This window comes from Simochromis diagramma, unplaced genomic scaffold (assembly GCF_900408965.1).
Source record: "Simochromis diagramma unplaced genomic scaffold, fSimDia1.1 OVJJ01000131.1, whole genome shotgun sequence".
NCBI lineage: Eukaryota > Metazoa > Chordata > Actinopteri > Cichliformes > Cichlidae > Simochromis > Simochromis diagramma.
Genome location: NW_024387200.1, coordinates 10,040,081 through 10,058,247, shown reverse-complemented (window position 1 = coordinate 10,058,247; position 18,167 = coordinate 10,040,081). Strand labels below are relative to the sequence as shown.

The 18,167-nt window shown below is 45.5% G+C and overlaps 1 protein-coding gene across 4 annotated transcripts; it reads right to left on the bottom strand.

Annotated features, from left to right (window-relative positions):
• Nucleotides 1–2,295: 2,295 nt before the first annotated feature.
• On the bottom strand, nucleotides 2,296–17,836 carry ppp6r2a (protein phosphatase 6, regulatory subunit 2a). 4 transcript variants are annotated; one of them, XM_040050530.1, is made up of 24 exons: nucleotides 17,404–17,836; nucleotides 13,943–14,112; nucleotides 13,132–13,463; nucleotides 12,377–12,563; nucleotides 11,921–12,058; nucleotides 11,768–11,833; nucleotides 11,549–11,661; nucleotides 11,078–11,191; nucleotides 10,769–10,895; nucleotides 10,159–10,311; nucleotides 9,640–9,864; nucleotides 9,483–9,547; nucleotides 9,278–9,393; nucleotides 9,113–9,198; nucleotides 7,240–7,320; nucleotides 7,037–7,134; nucleotides 6,707–6,764; nucleotides 6,390–6,517; nucleotides 6,167–6,291; nucleotides 5,942–6,086; nucleotides 5,773–5,861; nucleotides 5,464–5,638; nucleotides 4,787–4,894; nucleotides 2,296–3,670 (listed from the first exon to the last, which is right to left on the bottom strand). In XM_040050530.1, exons 3-24 carry the CDS (start codon nucleotides 13,356–13,358, stop codon nucleotides 3,622–3,624), a joined length of 2,673 nt encoding a protein of 890 aa, XP_039906464.1. In that variant the 5' UTR covers nucleotides 13,359–13,463; nucleotides 13,943–14,112; nucleotides 17,404–17,836; the 3' UTR covers nucleotides 2,296–3,621. The 4 variants fall into 4 exon arrangements, with proteins under 4 accessions (XP_039906464.1, XP_039906463.1, XP_039906466.1 ...); XM_040050529.1 differs by having other exon boundaries at nucleotides 13,132–13,386; XM_040050532.1 differs by having other exon boundaries at nucleotides 5,464–5,635; nucleotides 13,132–13,386; nucleotides 17,404–17,835.
• Between the last annotated feature and the right edge of the window lie 331 nt (nucleotides 17,837–18,167).

Here is an 18,167-nt window from a genome sequence, read left to right as displayed (position 1 = left end):
TTCTCACTAAAGTTCAACATACAGCACTCTGTAGTCAGATAGTCAAAATAATCTAAACATTTAAATATTTTATTGTCTCATTTTATTTCCGCTCAAAAACAGAGTGTACTTTATGTAAACAAGGGCTGGTGGCTTATATTGCAAAATGAAGTAGATTTTGTGGTAATATGCTAGTCTCAAGTAAACGTGGTGTAACACTGAATTGATGAAGAAGAGTCGCAGCAGAACTCTGCACACATCAGAAGCCTGAACGAGGCTGTGAACTATTACTGAGCAAATACAGGGCCGTGCGCCGCGGCCTGAGGTGATCGTGGATTCACTGAATCACAATCCATCTTCATGACCACCTGTGATGGTTGATTTCCACTGAAGGTTAACCGAACATAACGAACATTTCTTGACAGGGCTGTGTTGGTTGACGCGTCTCTGCAATGTTGCGTGGAGATCAGGGGCAGTACCTGTGGACTGGCAGACCGGGGTGGTGGTCCCCATCTTTAAGAAGGGGGACCGGAGGGTGTGTTCCAACTACAGGGGGATCACACTCCTCAGCCTTCCTGGGAAAGTCTATGCCAGGGTGCTGGAAAGGAGAGTTCGTCCGCTAGTCGAACCTCGGATACAGGAGGAACAATGCGGTTTTCGTCCTGGTCGCGGAACACTGGACCAGCTCTTCATCCTCTCGAGGATACTTGAGGGTGCATGGGAGTTTGCCCAACCAGTCTACATGTGTTTTGTGGACTTGGAGAAGGCATTCGACCGTGTCCCTCGGGGTGTCCTGTGGGAGGTGCTGCGGGAGTATGGGGTGTCTGGCCCATTGCTACGGGCCATTCGATCCTATACAACCGTTGCAAGAACTTGGTTCACATAGCCGGCAATAAGTCGCAGTAGTCCCTTTGTCACCGATTCTGTTCATAATTTTTATGGACAGGATTTCTAGGCGCAGCCAAGTGGCGGAGGGCTTTCGCTTCGGTGGCCTCAGAATCTCATCTCTGATTTTTGCAGATGATGTGGTTCTGTTGGCTTCATCGGGTGAGGGCCTCCAGCTCGCACTGGAACGGTTCGCAGCCGAGTGTGAAGCAGCGGGAATGAGGATCAGCACCTCCAAATCTGAGGCCATGGTCCTCAACCGGAAAAGGGTGGAGTGCCCACTCCGGGTCGGGGACGAGACCCTGTCCCAAGTGGAGGAGTTTAAGTATCTCGGGGAGATCGACAGACGATCTACGTCCCTACCCTCACCTATGGCCACGAGCTGTGGGTAGTGACCGAAAGAACGAGATTGCGGATACAAGCGGCGGAAATTAACTTCCTCCAAAGGGTGGCTGGCCTCTCCCTTAGAGAGAGGGTGAGAAGTTCAGCCATCTGGGAGGATGGCCGAACATTGAAAGGAGCCTCACCCAGGAGGCGCCCCCTGGGTGAGGGGGGTCTGGGCTTCTCTGCTTGGGCTGCTGAAGCTGAAGAAGATGGATGGACGGATAGTTCTTGACATTTTGAAAGCACAGCAGGGCTTTGTAAGCATTAGCTGGTTGGACTAAAAAGGTAAAATGCAATGTTTGGAAAATCATTTTCATGCAGAGTAACCTCAGTGCTGCTGTTGATTTCTAACATCACAGCTGCACATTAGAACCCTCAGAGTGGATCTGTCCCAGTGGGGCAACACTGCACTTTACATGCTGAAAAGAATGAATGAAAATCTTAAACCAACACACCTCCTCTCATGACCAGGTTATTTAGGAAGGAAAAGACCAACAAAACCAAGCAGAGGGGGAGGAGCAAAGTGTGCACGCCACATGTGCAGCAGTGGTGTTTGCACAGACATGTCGGAGGGAAAACTGAAACCGAACGTGTTCAGGCCCTGAGTGGCTGCGGACTCCGAAGCAATTTTGGCCACATTGATGAGCTGATCACATGATTTCTGAACATCCCCTCATTGGAGGGAGTTTGTGCTCCCCCCATAAAGTCACGCTGGTGTTTCTACACCACTCTGCATTAGTTATTATTCATCTCTGGCTCTCTCCCACAGCGTGTCTTTTGTCCCGCGTCCTTCCCTTCAAACCCAACCGGTCGCAGCAGATGGCCCCGCCCCTCCCTGAGCCTGGTTCTGCCGGAGGTTACTTCCTGGTAAAAGAGTTTTTCCGTCCCACTGTTGCTTGCTCATAGAGGTTGGTCTTTTTGTGGGGTCTTAACCCTGCACTATAAAACATCATGAGGTGTCGTGTGGAACTGCGTGTGGACAAGGTCTCTGAAAACAAAACATACTGCACCAGTGCAAAGATGACACCAGACCAGCAAAGCAGAGCCTTTGGTATTAATGTGGTCAGCCAGACACTTTTAATTTGAATTTTTTAACAATAATCATAGAACCTGATCGCTGTCAAATGATTTAAGTACACCAAAGAGGTCTGTAGCTCTGCAGAACTCAGACCTGCTCTCCCTCCAATTCTGCTGCTCAGAAACAAAATAAAATTAACCTTAAAAAAAATTAATAATAATAATAATAAAAGGGGGGTGGGGGGCATACAGCGTCACTCTTACCAAATGTCACTCTCCCCCTGTGAGTAAGTGCTTGGTGGAAAGAGAGAAAAGGAACAGACAAAAATAGTAATCTCAAGGTTGCTTGTAAAATTACTTATAAATGTAGATAATATTTGTATATAGGTAGATAAAGTTTGGTTGATTTAAGGGGGATAGCAAGAACGTAAAGGTCAATACAATCAGAAGGTCTTAGCTCACTAGCTAGGTCAACAGAGAACCGGTTATACATGCACTAAAGTAAAAGAAGAGAAAATTGAGATCATATCCAAATCTGAAACTACCCAATGAGTCTCTGATGCCAGATTTTTTCTTTTTAAATAAAATGGCTAATTGACATTATTGCACATGAGCAAAAGACAGTAATACTATTAGAGCTCTGTTCATTGACCCGCTTCTCCTCCTCTTCAACAGAGCGTCCTGAAGCACTTCAAAACATTCAGAAACCTGGTGACGTACGATGGTGAGGATGTTTCATCAACAGCGACCAAAACCAAAAAAACCCAAACACTGGATAAAACCTTGATGTGAGGACAGAGGAGACAACCAGCAGAGATGAAGGTACAACACTTACATCATTGTGCTATAATGTACAGTAAATGGCTGCATAAGTGCTTTTTCTTAAGCTTGAAGGAAAAACAACGTATTTATTGTTGAGGCATCATTTAAAGTTGGCCTGTGCTATCCATTCGGGGTGCCCATGTAAAATCCCAAAGGGTGGGAAGCGGGAGAGTAATGTTTGAGGACATAAAAAAATAGCGGTGATGATGTTACCCCTCGGACTCTGTCGTTTCAAAGATCGCTGCTACATTAAAACTGCACGGGATCATGTGCAACATCAGGAAAAGGCTTTGAAGAAGATTCCTCTGCACTCTGCTCCGTCTCGCTTTTTCTTTTTTTGTTTGGGGGGGGGGGGGTTGTTTTTTTACATGTCCTGCCGCCTCGTTATTGGTGTCGATTGGCAGTGTCCAGGTCCAATAACATGGCAGAGTGATTCAGTAAAAACACCGTAGTTGCAGTGAGGTTATTTAGGGGAGTCACTCTGGAGGAGGCTGACAGTCTGCGTCTCTCAGGGGCTGCGGCGCCCACTCGCGCTCACACGGGCCCGTTGACCGACACTTCCTGGGGCGGTGGCGTTTCCTCTCTGTTGGGACGACAAAGGAAACAGTCAGCTGCGTGCAGGAGACACACGATGCACGTCCAGCACTACATGCTGTTAGACTGCAGTCTGTCTGCTGCCTCCGTATGGAGCAGGCTGCTGCTGCTCCAAGTACAAAGTTTTGCCTCATTGTGTGAGTAGCATTTCCTTGTTTCCCATTTCAACCACAAAGCTGAACCGATAACCCCGAGCTCCACTTCTGAGAGTGGCGTCTCCCATTATTTCCCCAAATGCACAAACTTTGACACATTCACCTCCACTAACATGAATGCAGTGCTTTACATTTAGTGTGAATGCAGCAACTAAATATTCTCCTGGTATACAAATATACTTTAACAACTAAACGTACTTAACAAAGATGTGTTTTTAATCAGAAAGTGTAACCCGAGTTAACTGATTTCATGATTCTATGAAGGCCATGTGTCTGCTTTACACAACAACATGTTACAAGCAGCAGCAGTGGCCTCTGCAGCCCACTGCTGAACAGCGTCAGCTCGTCTGTGAGCGTGTATGAGCGACTTGGCTTTCACAGATACAATCATGCTGTGTGCTAAAGCATTATTTACTATTGCATATAGCCCCATATTTACTGACCTGCTTTACTTCGTGACTACTGTTGTGCAGCGTCACATTTTCTTAGCAAACCCATGATGCATTGCACTGCAAATGCAGGATAATTGTGCAGTTTTACATGCAAAGAAATGCACTAGGAGCCGTTTCATCTTTCTACCAAAGTACATCTGCTAACACTGTGCAGAAGGAAGTGTGACGAGAGGCTGATGCTCGAGGCAGCAGGAAGGATGGAAATACTCATGCCTCCCCAGCTGAGCTGACATGCTTATTAATCTCTGTCTCTCTTCCACAGCATGTCTTTATCCTGTCTTCCTTCTCTCACCCCAACCAATCACAGCAGATGGCCCCGCCCCTCCCTGAGCCTGGTTCTGCCGGAGGTTTCTTCCTGTTAAAAGGGAGTTTTTCCTTCCCACTGTCGCCAAAGTGCTTGCTCACAGGGGGTCATATGATTGTTGTCTGCATGCATTATTGTAGGGTCTACCTTACAACATAAAGCACCTCGAGGTGCTTTACTTCCTGGCTACTTACTTCCTGTCAGTCTGCGTGTTTACAGGTAGATCCTCAGCAGGCTGCTGCTCTGAAGCTGTAGGAGGATCTGACAGGGAGAGCTTCTCCAGAGACACCGGACACTCCTCACTGCAGAACACACACACGTATAAATGTAACATTTATTATGCTTTTAGTTGTAAAACCAACCTGGGAGACCAGCAGAGGCAAACAAGCTCAGAGAACAGCTACGCTCATGGACACTCGTGCAGAATGCATCATTTTTGAACGTGAAGACGGCCAGCTGTCCATTTAGTTTTGAGCATGTGGAAATGAAGGCTGAGTGGTCAGATCCACTAGTGGCATACAAAATGCTCATGATCTGTGTGGAGCTCAGCTGGCTCCGTGTTAACATGACAAACTTTAGCTCCGGGGTGAACTGTACTTAGAAAGGCGAAGCTCAACTGAATGCATGCAGCAATTTCAAATTCCAGCGCGCTCTATAATTACATCAATGTGGTAATTATGTTTCAAATATAGATGTTTGCACACACACAGAGGTTGTGTGTGTGCAGCGTGGACAGTCTCAGGACGTTACCCCAAAGTGACGTTTGTTTTTCGGCGCTCATGCTTTACTCGCCGTATATGTTTCACTGAGCTTTAAACGCCCAACTGCTTTCACTGATATGACACATTCTGAAAGGCGTGACGACGCACACCTTTTGAGGTCAGCCGTCTTGTTGCCCGGGGCACTGGCTGTTTCTAAGGTGGGAGGAGCACCAGCATTTTTGTCATCCTCCTCGCTGTCAGAGCCTCCGGAGGAGCTGCTGTCTGAGGCCACGAGTGGAGCCTTTCTCCCTTCTCCTGCTGAACCAGGGGAGGTACTAACATCTGCTGACAGACACGTGCAGAAAAATACTGTTATTACACTTTTCTTCATTTATTGCTCCAATTAAGAACCGGTGTTTCTGAGTTGGACATGAGTTTAGGAGAGGATCTGCCGGCCGGAGCGGTGACGTGCGACTCACCGCTCTTCTCGTGGTTTTGTTTGGCTTGTTTATCGACATCACTGCTGCCCGTTTCCACAGGAGAGCTGCACCTGGGATCTGTCTTTGTACTGTGGGAAACCAGGAAGAGAGCACTGAGCATTGCGTTCCTATGAAAACCGTCACCAGTGCGGTCTGTGTGACTGCTCACCCAGAGAAAGGCTGGAACTCAGTGAAGTTAGCCCAGCCAGTCTGCTGTGTCTCGGTCGCGCTCCCTGCTGAGCTCTCCCACCCGGGGGAGGTTTGGGATGCTGCGCTCTCTCCAGAATCCCTGAAATTTGCTGTCCAGCCAGGACCTGGAGATGACACCAAACACTTTTAAGACCTGAGAGGCTGTTCACAGGTCAGTGTGACATTTGGCTGCATTCCCATCTACCCGAATCTGACGTGTTCTGCTCAGAGTCTTCGTCCTCATCCGATTCAGATGCACGGTCCCGCTCCCGACCTCCGTTTTCCATGCTGCTCCTGGAGCTTCCCTCTGAGGTTTGAGAGACCCCGAACCTGGAAGAAAGGGAGAAGCTCATTAAGTTAAAGGTTTAATGAAACAAATCCACAGCACAACAAAGTGCAGTGAGGATGAAACACGGCATCAGCTTGACCTTGTTCTGGATTTAGCTTGAGTTGCATAGTTGATCTCCTTATCGTCCCAGATATCCTCCTCCTCTTCAGCATCATCAAACTGGCGTATCCTCTCTTTGCAGCAGGCTTCAAATGCAGCTGCGTTGGCCTGTGAACAATGAAAGCAGAGCTTTCAGTGGGACTGCGCTGCATGGGTTAAACATCGTAACATCGTGGACATATTTATGAAGGAGCATGTTGTGACTAATTAGCAGTGATGCGGTCCTTTCACTGCACAGCAGAAACACGCAGCTCACGCCCATCACTGGACGAGTTTTAAAGAATCACACACACTTACACTGTTATCATCAGCATCTAGATTGAAGTTTATTTCGGCGATTCTGTCAAACGTAGCGCTGAGGAGGGAGAACACACACAGAAGCAACAACACACACGTTACATGTTTGGGACATTTCGATAAACTCTGCGACAGCTCGAGCCGCCTCCTCCTGTGACACCTGGAGGGCCAAACTATCTGAACAAAGACACCAAAGCTATCCTATGTCGCTGTAAGCCAGCAGTCACAAACATGCTGGCCGCTGTTGCATTACACAAATGATGCCAAAAGAATCCCTGGGAACTACAGATCAGGATGAAAACTCTGAACTCCTTTCCTTAGAAGACTTACTTGATATTTTCATCATGTTCGCTAAACTCCTCGTCGTTGAAGCCAAACTGATCCACAAAGCTGGCAGTCATCTGTTGGATCTGATAGTCTGAGAAAGCCTGTGAAGTTCAAGCACAACTGGTGAGCTCATACTTTTGTTCCTGGTGTCATCGTGAGTGGTGCGGCAGCGTGTTAAGATTGGCTTCTGAGCGCGGCTGCGATACCTGTTGGAGCGACAGGTCGTTGGGGAAGGGGCTCTCCATGTCATCGTCCTCACTGGACGAGTGCATATTGTGAGTGCTTACCTGCAGGACAGAGTGCAGAACAAGCTCAGTGCAACAGCGTTATGAGGTGTGTCAGCGTATTGAATGTACATAGGTCATGTAGGTCAAGACACTTCGGAGTTGTTGCTGCTGATATTTTTTATTTATTCGATAAATCATCTCAAAGCCCAAATTTGCTGAAAAGGTTGTCTGCTCTGCTGTGGGCTGCATGCTCCTGTCCTGATTAACTGCTGCTGCAGGACGCAGAGCTGGACTTAACGTGGGCGAAGAAGAGGAAGAAGAGGAAATGAGACTTACAGCACTGTGCAAACGTTTTAGGCAGGTGTGAAAAAATGCTGCAAGCACAGAAAGTTTCAGAAATATAAATGACTGTTTATTGGCCCCTAATGTATTCTGCAGCAGGACAACCAGACCAGACAGCCAAAGTGATGAAGAACTATCCTCAGCATAAAGAAGAACAAGTACTGAAGTGATGGTCCGGCCCCCACAGAGCCCTGATCAACATCGAGTGTGTCTGAGATTACATGAAGAGACAGAAGATCTGTGCTTAGTTCACTGAGATGTTTGGAACGAGCTACCAGCCGAGTTCCTTCAACAACTGTGTGCACGTGTACGTAGCAGAAGGCAACGGGTGCTCACACCTAGCGATGGGCACCGGTATCGGTTCTGACATAAACGGTAGTAACCAGACCAAAAAGCAGCGCACATTTTGGTGCTTTATTTTCCTGAGATGTCAGACACTTTGGATTCTAGCCAATCATTTTACCTTTGCGAGCGTAGTAGGCGGGGCCAGGTACGTACGTTCTTTTAGAGCAGAGCTACAGATTAAAAATGCCCAAGGAGGACCGGTCAAATTCTTCACAGCAAAAGATGCAAACTCAGCAGCCTGCAACAAGTGCTTTAAGCTGATACTGTGATGCTGTCAAAGGAGGTAACACCTCGAATCTGATGAAACAGCTGGCGACGCATAGCGTTTTTTTTAAAGCCGAGAAATGTGCCGTATTTGATAGCTTGCTGCGAGACCTCACACCGAGTACATCTACTGGGGTGTGGTGCCTGTTATCGGACCCGGAGTTAGCAACATCCCCCGAGAACCCGAAGAGGAGAGTCCTGGCCCCTAGCCCTGCCAGTGTAGCAGAAATGATGAGGATGATGATGGCAGCAGCAGCCGTTCTTCTCTGCGTGAGTAGCTTAATGTTGTTCGTGTGTGATTTACGTTGAGTAGGCTAACCACGTTATTACATTAATGCAGGTAAGGTGAACTAGCAAACACCATCATAGCTACATGCGGCTGTCTTCTTGTTTGATGGCAGATACTCCCTTCACCCTGGCCAAAAAGGCTAAAATGACCAAAGAAAAAGTGGAAAACAGCTGAACATGAGAGGTTTTTGGACAAAGTTTGTGTTTTTTCCATTGTTTAAGCACTGCTTCCAGCCAAGAGTGATACCATATATGCCCCATAGCTGCAGAAAAGGCTAACATTGTTATCTTTTTACAAGAAAACAGCTGAACATGAGAGGTTTTTGGACCAATTTTGTGTTCTCCATTCTTTAAGCACCGGTTTGAGCACCGTTTAAGCACCAGTTTGGTACTGGTATCGGATAAAACCTAAACGATACCCATCCCTACTCACACCAAACGTTGATGTGATTTAGATTTCTCTTTTGTTCATTCACTGCATTTTGTTGACTGATGAGAATAAATGGTTAACACTCCCAGTTTTGAAAGCATCCCTTGTTTACAGCATTTTCTCACCTGCCTCAGACTTCTGCACAGTGCTGTACCTGCCAGGTATTTGGTGGGAGGGACTCACCAGTTCTACGGTATTCCTCCTGTTAGTTTCTCTCAGGGTCTCGTCCACAAAGCTCTCCCAGCGACCTCTGCAGTCTTCTGGCAGCTCTGCAAAAGCAAACACTGGTCAGTGATTTTCAGTTAAAATGGAAGATTTAATAGTCACACTGGACAACTGTATAAATACCTCTGATGAGGTCAGAGATCTGGGTCTGTACTGGTCCTTTCTCCAGGTTCTGGACCACCATGTTGGCTATTCTAGTCAGGTGACCCATGTTGCCTCTCCTGGTACCACCATCAGCCCTGACAGTCACAGACACCCTTATTACCTTCAACTCAAAGCACTGATTGTAAGAAAAAAAAACACAGGAACCTACAGAAGGAAGACTTACTGTATTCTATCGTTCTCCTCCCAGGCATCAAGGATCCTTTGAAGCAGTCGACACTTCTGGAAGAGCTAAGAGTTTAGACAGCAACATGTGAGCGCTGTGATTCTGTGGAAATGTTTCAGTGTCGTGTGATGAGGGCGGGACGTGCGTAACCACTTACATGTGCCACGAGCGCACCGTGGATGGAGGTCTGTGGGTCGCTCGTCCCATCCGTTGTCGCGTCCTCCTCTTGCGCCTGAGGGCTGGACGCTGTAGCGCTCTCTTCGTGGTTCTGCAGGCCTAGGCCTGGCCGCTCCTCTGAGGAAGGATGGTTCAGGATAGAGGCCACACACAGCTCCACTTGGAAGTGCAAAAAGTTATTCCAGGAGTATTTGAAGAACAGATCCTACAGGAAGCAGACACAGGATTTCCAGTACGTACATTTCATTTTAAACATTTTAGCAAGTTACTGAGAAAAAACATGAACAGCTGATTCTGTGCCCTTTAACACGTGCTGGTAATATTGGAGCCTTACCAGTGACCGTGAACCAGTACAGCAGGGCAGGGTTATTTGAACCTGCTTTCACAGATGGGTAAAGAGTGCTTCCCAACCTTTTGACTAACGTCGTACAAATCCCATGCAATTTCCCAAAACAGTGTACAATATACAAATGGCATCTTCTAGAAAGGTTAGCCTTACCAGTAGCAGGTCCATGGTGGCCAGGTTACAGAGCTCCTGGCAGATATTGGGTGCATTGGTCTGGAGCAGGGCAGCCACCAGCCGGGCCACATGAAGGCGAGCATTCCCCAGTGGCTGATCTAGAAGGCCAAAGGTCGTCAATATTGCACTTTTCTGAGGAAAGAGTGAAAGTAGCATATGGACATTGTTTTTTAATAATAATAATAATAATAATGATGTATACTTTATTGATCCCCGTGGGGAAATTACTCTCTCTGCATTTGACCCATTCACTCAGTGAAGCAGTGGGCAGCCACTAAGCAGGCGCACCGGGGAGCAGTGTGTAGGGACGGTACCTCGCTCAGGCGTACCAGGGGGTAGCCGTTCGGTAGATTCGAACCCCCGACCTTCCGATCACGGGGCAACCACTCTACCTACTGAGCTATCCCTGCCCCAAATCAAGTCAAAACTATAACATGATATTTAACAGCAGCGTCAGCTGTACAATACTGGAAAATGAGACCAGCGCTGAAAAGTGCAGTACCATTACAAGACATGCAGCTGAGTGACTCCAGTGTTCAAAGGGTGCACCATGCTCATGCTTACACTCTGACTACACTGCAGTCTTTACCTTGGGGGGATCCTGAAGAAGCTGCTGGAAGTCCTTTAAATGGGGCTCAATGGCATTTAAAATACTGCTGTTGACAGTGTAAGACCTTTCATAACCCTGAGAATACAGATCCATCAGCCCTTCCAACCTGACAGACACAAGCAGAGACAATCAGCATATCAGCTCAGTGACTGTGACGGGTTTTTTCTACTGTCTCGACTGAGAGGCGAGTAAAATACAAATTTACTACATGACGTCACTTAAGAGTCAGGAAGACACCAAAATTAGCACAATTTACATCCTGAATGATTAAGAACTGGAGGGACTCACCCAGACCTCCTGGTCTCCAGTAAGGTAAGTAGCACTTGAGTTCCATTAACGATGGAGGCCTCGCTCCTCTCCCCCTCAAACATGTTCTTGAGAAGCCCCGCCACGCTCTCCTGCCTGGAACACATTTATGCACCATTAACAGGCCAGCTAGCAACAATGTTTTAGCTCCTGATGCAAAAGGAAGCATTTTCAAAAGGCACAAAGTCAACCTCACACACACCCACACAAAATCAAAGCTGCAGTCAAACAGGCTCTGCCAGCAGGTCTGTGTGTACACATGCTACAACCTGAGGTTTTTAATGCCTCTCCATTTCAGGTCAAGAACTAAGCAAACAACAGTCAACAATGACGCTGGTGTGTGGTGTGGACAGAGCAGGAAGAGCAGGCATGAGTGATGTGGGAAAGCTATCCCCACAGTTCCTACAGAGAGTTGTATGTTACTACAAACATACAAGCGCTCCGCAGACTTACGATTCTAGCACAGCCAATAGTGGGTCGGCTTCTACGTTCTCCTGCATCTGACTGGCCTGATCTCGGCTAAGGCGGATGATGTCACACAGCGTTTGGGACGCATTTGATTGTCTCTGAAAAATAAATAATCCAATTAAATTATTGGAACCCATCAATATAAATGATTAGGAAACATCGAGACGACACTCGGCCAGCACAGCGAGCTCTGCACCCACTCACCTCCTCATCTTTGCCAGCATGGATGAGCTCTGTGAGTCTCTGAACCAACGTTTCCTCGTTTAACCACTAGGATTCAAAAGAAACAGATCACTTAAAAGCATGCGACAGGTTCGAGCTTACTCACAGGACATACGAGCCATTTCGGTCGCTTACATGCAGAACATCCTGTCTCAAAGGGGCAGGCTCCACACAACTGATGAGGCGAAGCAGCAGGTCCATCATGGCAGAGGCGTCAATGTGTTTCAGCACCAGACCAATAAAGCCTTCTTTTTTCTTTAAAAAGGTAATAACCTGGAAAATGACACAATGTGAAAGACTGTGGATTTTAACAGACAGCTAATGTCAATCTTAGATTTTCACATTTGAGGGTTTTTATGCTCTCTAGGCATGTTTTCACTGGAATCTTCCTCCGGGACTAGGAACCTTTGGAGGAACAGACTGACTTTCCAAAGTGGGGACGAGCATTTCTATTGAGTCCCAGGAAACTCAGCAGACCCCACAAAACGCCCCTGCTCCAGTTGCTATTACTCTCTGAAACTTTGGTGTGTGGAAATGTTCCTAAATGATTCGCTTAATCTGAGAGGAATTCATATCTTGTTTACTAGTTACCTGTTCGGTTTTCCTGGCAATGAGATTGCCGATGGTTTTGCTGAAGAAGCTGGCTAGTAGAGGATTGAGAGGTGGGTCCTGTTCCAGGAAGTGGTAGAGCATCTCGAGGAGAGACTCGTCTCCACCCAGCTTATCGTTTATAATGGAAACATCTGAGGTCAGAAGCTCACAAGCAACATTGGGAAACCTTGCAGAGGGAAAAACACAACAGACTGACGTTAAGATCAGATCTCTGTGTCAAACTAAAGATTTCAAAGTATCACTGCAAGTATGAGTGAAGGAAAAATGAAGGTGATGGGGTTACAGTTTCAACGTGTGTGAGGATTTAATCACAGCAGCAAAACGTGGATATATGCAAAAAGATGGAAGTTTCTTTTTGCTGCGTTCCTTTCAAACAACAGTGCATATAAACTTCAGCATTTAATCTAAAAATACCAGCGCGTGCATATCAAACAACAACAGCATTTTCCTGATAAAGTTCATAAATCCTAAATAAATCCTGTGTATGTGGAGAGAGTTAGATTTCTTTATTATGTGACCCATGAGCTGAATTATTAACTGAACAAGCGAGTTAACTGTGGTGCTTGTATCTAATTGAAATCAAGGCAAATCAATTCAACTCAGGCTCAACATCTGTCTTTGGAAATAGGTGCATGTTCCACTTCGTGTTCGTCTTGCTCCCAGTCTTCTAATCTAACTCTTAAGTAATGTCTCCACTCTCCCAGCAGTCTCTAAGAGTCAGTGTGGGCTCTCACTTAAAGCGGCTTCGCTCCTCCAGATCAGCAGGTGGCTCTGTGGTGATGAGGCTGACCAGCTCCTGCATGCAGTGGTCCTGGGAAAGGAAGAGGAGCAGCCGACGGTTTTGGGCCTTGCACTCCTGCAGGACGTCATCCTCCTCCATCAGCTCTCTCAGCGTCACGTCCTCCCTGTCCAGCAGCTGGTCAATGTGGGAGGTGGTGTGCAGGTCAAACTTCCAAAACATGGTGGCCGCTGGGAGGGGGGACACAGCCCTGGGCCGACAGAGCGAGGAGAGAGGAGTAGGACAGTTAAGAGTGAAAGGTTGGGATGAGGAAGCAGGGGCTCCAAGCTGACGTAAACAAACAAGAGGATTAGTACAGCACTAGTACTTCTATCCTTTTATACCAAAGACAATGTTCACAGCAACGGTAATATTCTGGGATTAACTTTAATCTGTCCTGTAAACAGCATTCTCTCACGGGCCTAATGTGACTCGGGTGATCAAAGTAAGATCTGGCCAACTGTAGTCACAATGTTGCATTAATGTAGAGCACATCATACAGCCTGCACTGAATTTTTCATAGGTTTATGAGACAGAAACATATGGTCTTGTCAGTGTTCGTGCTAAGCTGCGAGACATCAGGCAGTGTCGATGGCTGCAGAAGTTCAAACCTGGACCGTAACTGACGCTCTAACGTAACATGGAGGCGATATCAGTTAAGACAGAAAACGTTGTCATGATTTAAACGCACATTGGTCCAAGTAAACACAGTCATAGTGTAACTAGAAAAAGACACAAATGCCTGACAGTAAAGTGTTCACACATACCAGTGGATGAAATGTGGATATCTTTAATCAGACCTCCCCCACAGGCAGGCAGGCATTTGTGTTTGTGCAGACGACAGAGAGTGTGGCGAGGCCTGGCATTTATCAGCATGGGTCTCCTTTTAAAACGCGGGCCTCTTTAGGAGACGGGTCGCTGAGAGGCTCACCATACCCTGCACAACATGAAGGTTGATTATTAACTGACAAAAGGTACCAGGAGTCAATTCTTTTAGTAATCAGGTAACCTATTGCTTATTACATCCATTAATTGGATAAGAAATACTTTTGTCTTATTAATGAGAAATAATACATAATAATAATTTACATCATGTATCGTGTTCAAAAGACAAAAAAAACCCACAGGTCTTTCACTGTAGTTTTTTATAATGGAAACCAAAGTTTTTAATATTCTGACTGCACACAACGTCTGCGCAGGCAGGTAAGCACTCGCACTGCACGCACCTGCCATAAAAACTTATTCTTTTTAAAGAATAAATAATCAAAAGTACAGTAAATAAGTCACACACACTACTGAAACCTAAGGCACGAAGTAAAACTGCCTCTACCCTTCTTGGAGGGCATTTTGTGTAAGTGGGCTAGTGAATGAGTGTGCACGTGTGAAAGAAACACATGCAATGAAGAAAAGCAAGAACATCAGGATTCTGAGGTTTGCCCCGACGTTGGATGCAACATTTCCTGCTCTAAAAAACAGACGTTCTGATGGCGTTTTCGCACCTTGAGCAACTGTTGTTGGCTCTATATAAATAAAATACAACTGAACGGTAAAAATGTTAATGACTGATGTTAACACATCATAGAACATATTAACTTCAGTGTCCTGCCTAAAAGACCCAAGTCAGTCACCCATGTGTACTTTTACTGTCTTAGAAAAAAACAAATATATATGTAATACAATATGTTTCACTGAAGCCTTGACATAAATATGGTCTAGTACACCCCTTGTCCCCCTTTATACTCACTCCTTCTTGTTACAGGTATCACTGCCATATAAAGCAGGGCGGTTGGTAACAAGCTGCCTGAATTAAACATCATATCAGACTAATTTAACGGTTCATCTGCATATTTTATTTTGACTGCGTAAAACAAATTGTGGCGTCTGGCAGCAGCTACAAAGTTAGCTTTTCTTCACGTTGGAGCTTCCTGAAAGTGTTTTTTCACTCAAAACTGACTTTTTCCAAGTAAAGACGTTTCTCAATATAAACACGAGACATTATTTATTTGAACTGAAGAAGTGAGTTATCTCTTTTGCTTTTGACCAGTGAGAATTACAATTAAGTTTATTAGATACTTATGTTAGCTAAAATATTGCTGTATAAAGTTGTTATTACGTTCAACTTCTGAGAGAAAATGACTAATATTTAAACTAAAATGAATCCTATATTATCACTAAGAGTAAAAAGAAGGCTTTAAGCTTTACGTTGAGCATAAATAGTGATTTATATCAATACCAACTGACAGGGAACAGCGTGAGATATTGTTATAAGATTATTTTCCATCTCGCCCAGCTCTACTTGTACCAAAGTTGGCCTCGTTATTTGAAGACTTCTCCATGGCTATCTGGCAATCCACCACTTTGACTTTCTATATATGACAGAGTAACACCTTGTACAAATGCTATGTGCAAGCTCATTACTCTACACATTGACTGCTTAGGTCAACTCCCCCCTCTTCTCTGGTGTAACAGCTCAATGTAACATGTTGTTAGAATCCGTTAAAAAAGAGAAAAGTAATAATAAAGTACAAAATGCTTTTGTGACCAGACTGTTTGTTTTGTTTTTCCCCCATGCAGTTACTGTGGTAGCTAATCTAGACAACCTAACACACCAGCAGAGACACGAAACAGCTACATCTGCTGACTTTGTCAAAGCCAAAGTGTCTCAGCGGGCAGTGCAACAGATCTAACTGTTGACCATGGAAGTAAAACTACAGGAGGAAATCAAAGTGCTTCCCCTTTTTTCTTTTCCCATTTTCCTGAGGAGGATCTTTGCACATGCAGCAGCAGCGTCCATCTGGCATGCATTTACAGAGTACACAAGCGCAATAATAACCCGCTGAATGCTCCCTGTGGACACCGAGCAGGAAAGCAAATGCTTGACTTTACATCCAAAATAGAACAAACCAGAGGCAACCTCAACAAAAACAGTCTTCTGGCACATGTAAGAGATGATGGAAAAAAAGGAACAATGGCACACAAAGGGCACACATGTGGATAATGCGAGCCAACGGCAGCCTGTAATTAGGCGAGTTAAAAAAAGCTGTACAATCAAGCGAAAGGGAATCCCACCTGTCTGTTGCCATGAACTCTCCTTTTACTCACTGTGAATGTAAATAACAGTCCAGCTGATAGCGAACCAGTGTTCACTGGGTTGTACTAGAAACCTTGTGACACCAGCTACCAAATGATTAACCAATCCGCACACTTCAGAGGGCAAACAGAAGCTGCAGTTTTTGCAGTTTGCTGCTTAATTGCATTTTAAAGCACTGAAGCTGTAAAAAATGTTTTAAGCTGACCAGACATATCTAAGACAGGCGATGGTCCCAAAATATTTTAAGTTAACATTATGGAGTACCTTTGTCAGCCATCAACCATGATATGGCTTCAGACTTTGATCACATGATGGGGATTTGGTAACGCGTCACACTTTATAAACTGTTGTAACTGAAGTGATTTCTTAAGATTGTTTGACAATAAGAGACACTGGTGTGTAACTGAAGACATGTAAGCTGAGCTTCCACAGCACTGGCATGAAATACACATCAACTGACTGACGGTGGGGGCTCAGATTTCTGTTTACTTCAACTCCAGAGGAGGGCACAAATGCCCAAATGATACCAGACTAATATGGGATCGATGCTACAGCACATACACTGCTGAAGTCACCAGTAACTCCAACATGAAAGATAAAACTACCACTTCACCTACAGAGTGTGTAGTTACTTCCAGCTCAGTAAGTCTGCGTTGCTGGCCTCAGCCGACTCCGAACACCCCTAAAGTAACGTTGGCTCTTTAGTTACCGAGCTATAAAAAACACATGCAGCATTTAAAGAGACGTATCGGTCAGAAAATGAGTTCTGTTAACGTCGACGGGACTAAACATTAACAGTTAACGACTATGTTACATTAACATCGATTAAGTAATCCAACAGCCATTACTGAGTCCTTGTGCGAAGTTAGCCGATAGACCAGCACTGGTATCTCGATCAGAGTTAATTCACGATATTTAGACACCAACTTCTAAAGTTGGGGAACAACTCAGCTAAGGTTAGTTCCTCCTTTTCTCTGATTAGCACATAAGCTAATTAGCTACCAACGGTTAACGTGTACTGAGCGGCCAACTTAAATAGCTCTCTAACTTGGGTTTAACTTTGTCGCTGCTGCAGCAGCAGGGTTAAGATTAGCTCTACGCTCAAACTCACGATAAGAATTCCCGGTTAAAACGTACCTTTGGTTGAATGTCCGCTGCGAGTAATTCCGTGTGATCCGAGTTGTTGCTGTTTTTCGTTAAGCAGCCAGCTACTAAATCACTAGCTGTCCAGCTACTGTTAGCTAGCCGTATGAGCTAACATACGTTAGCCTGTGAGCGAATAGTGATTTGTTTTGAAGGGGTCAGTCTGCGACAGCACAGACCGCCGTTAGCTAGCTCAACTTAGCTAACGATAGTCAAATGTGGCTAAGAAGACTACAAAATAAACTGTTCCCCCGCGTGAATAACTACGTGGTGTTAATAACAATCCGAGTTATTTCAAATGCAAAGTGTATGATACGTACTCGCACACAAAGTAATTCAAACGCGGGGCTAAGTTTAGCACGCAAAGCAGGAAAAACTCAGTCATATTTTTCGAATCAAAATGGCGACATGGTTGCGGGCACGCGCGTCGGGGACGTGCCTCGACTTGAGACAGTGCAGCGAGCTCTCCAAAACATCTTAAAGCGCTGAGTGATGCAACGCTGCTATCACACATCAAACTGTCCTCGTTTTCACATGAGATACATATTATTTCAAAACCTGCAGCTATAAACCTGCTGTCTGAAGAGTGCCGTTTATATTTAATTGCATTTTAACTAATAAACATTTACAGGCAAGATCATTCTGTAATTTTAAAACAATCGGTGGAAAATGCACAATAAAGACTTGACACCAGTCGGGTTTTCTGCTTTGTATTGTATCGTGGCTGCAGTTCGGAGTCTCACTTCGTTTATTTACGT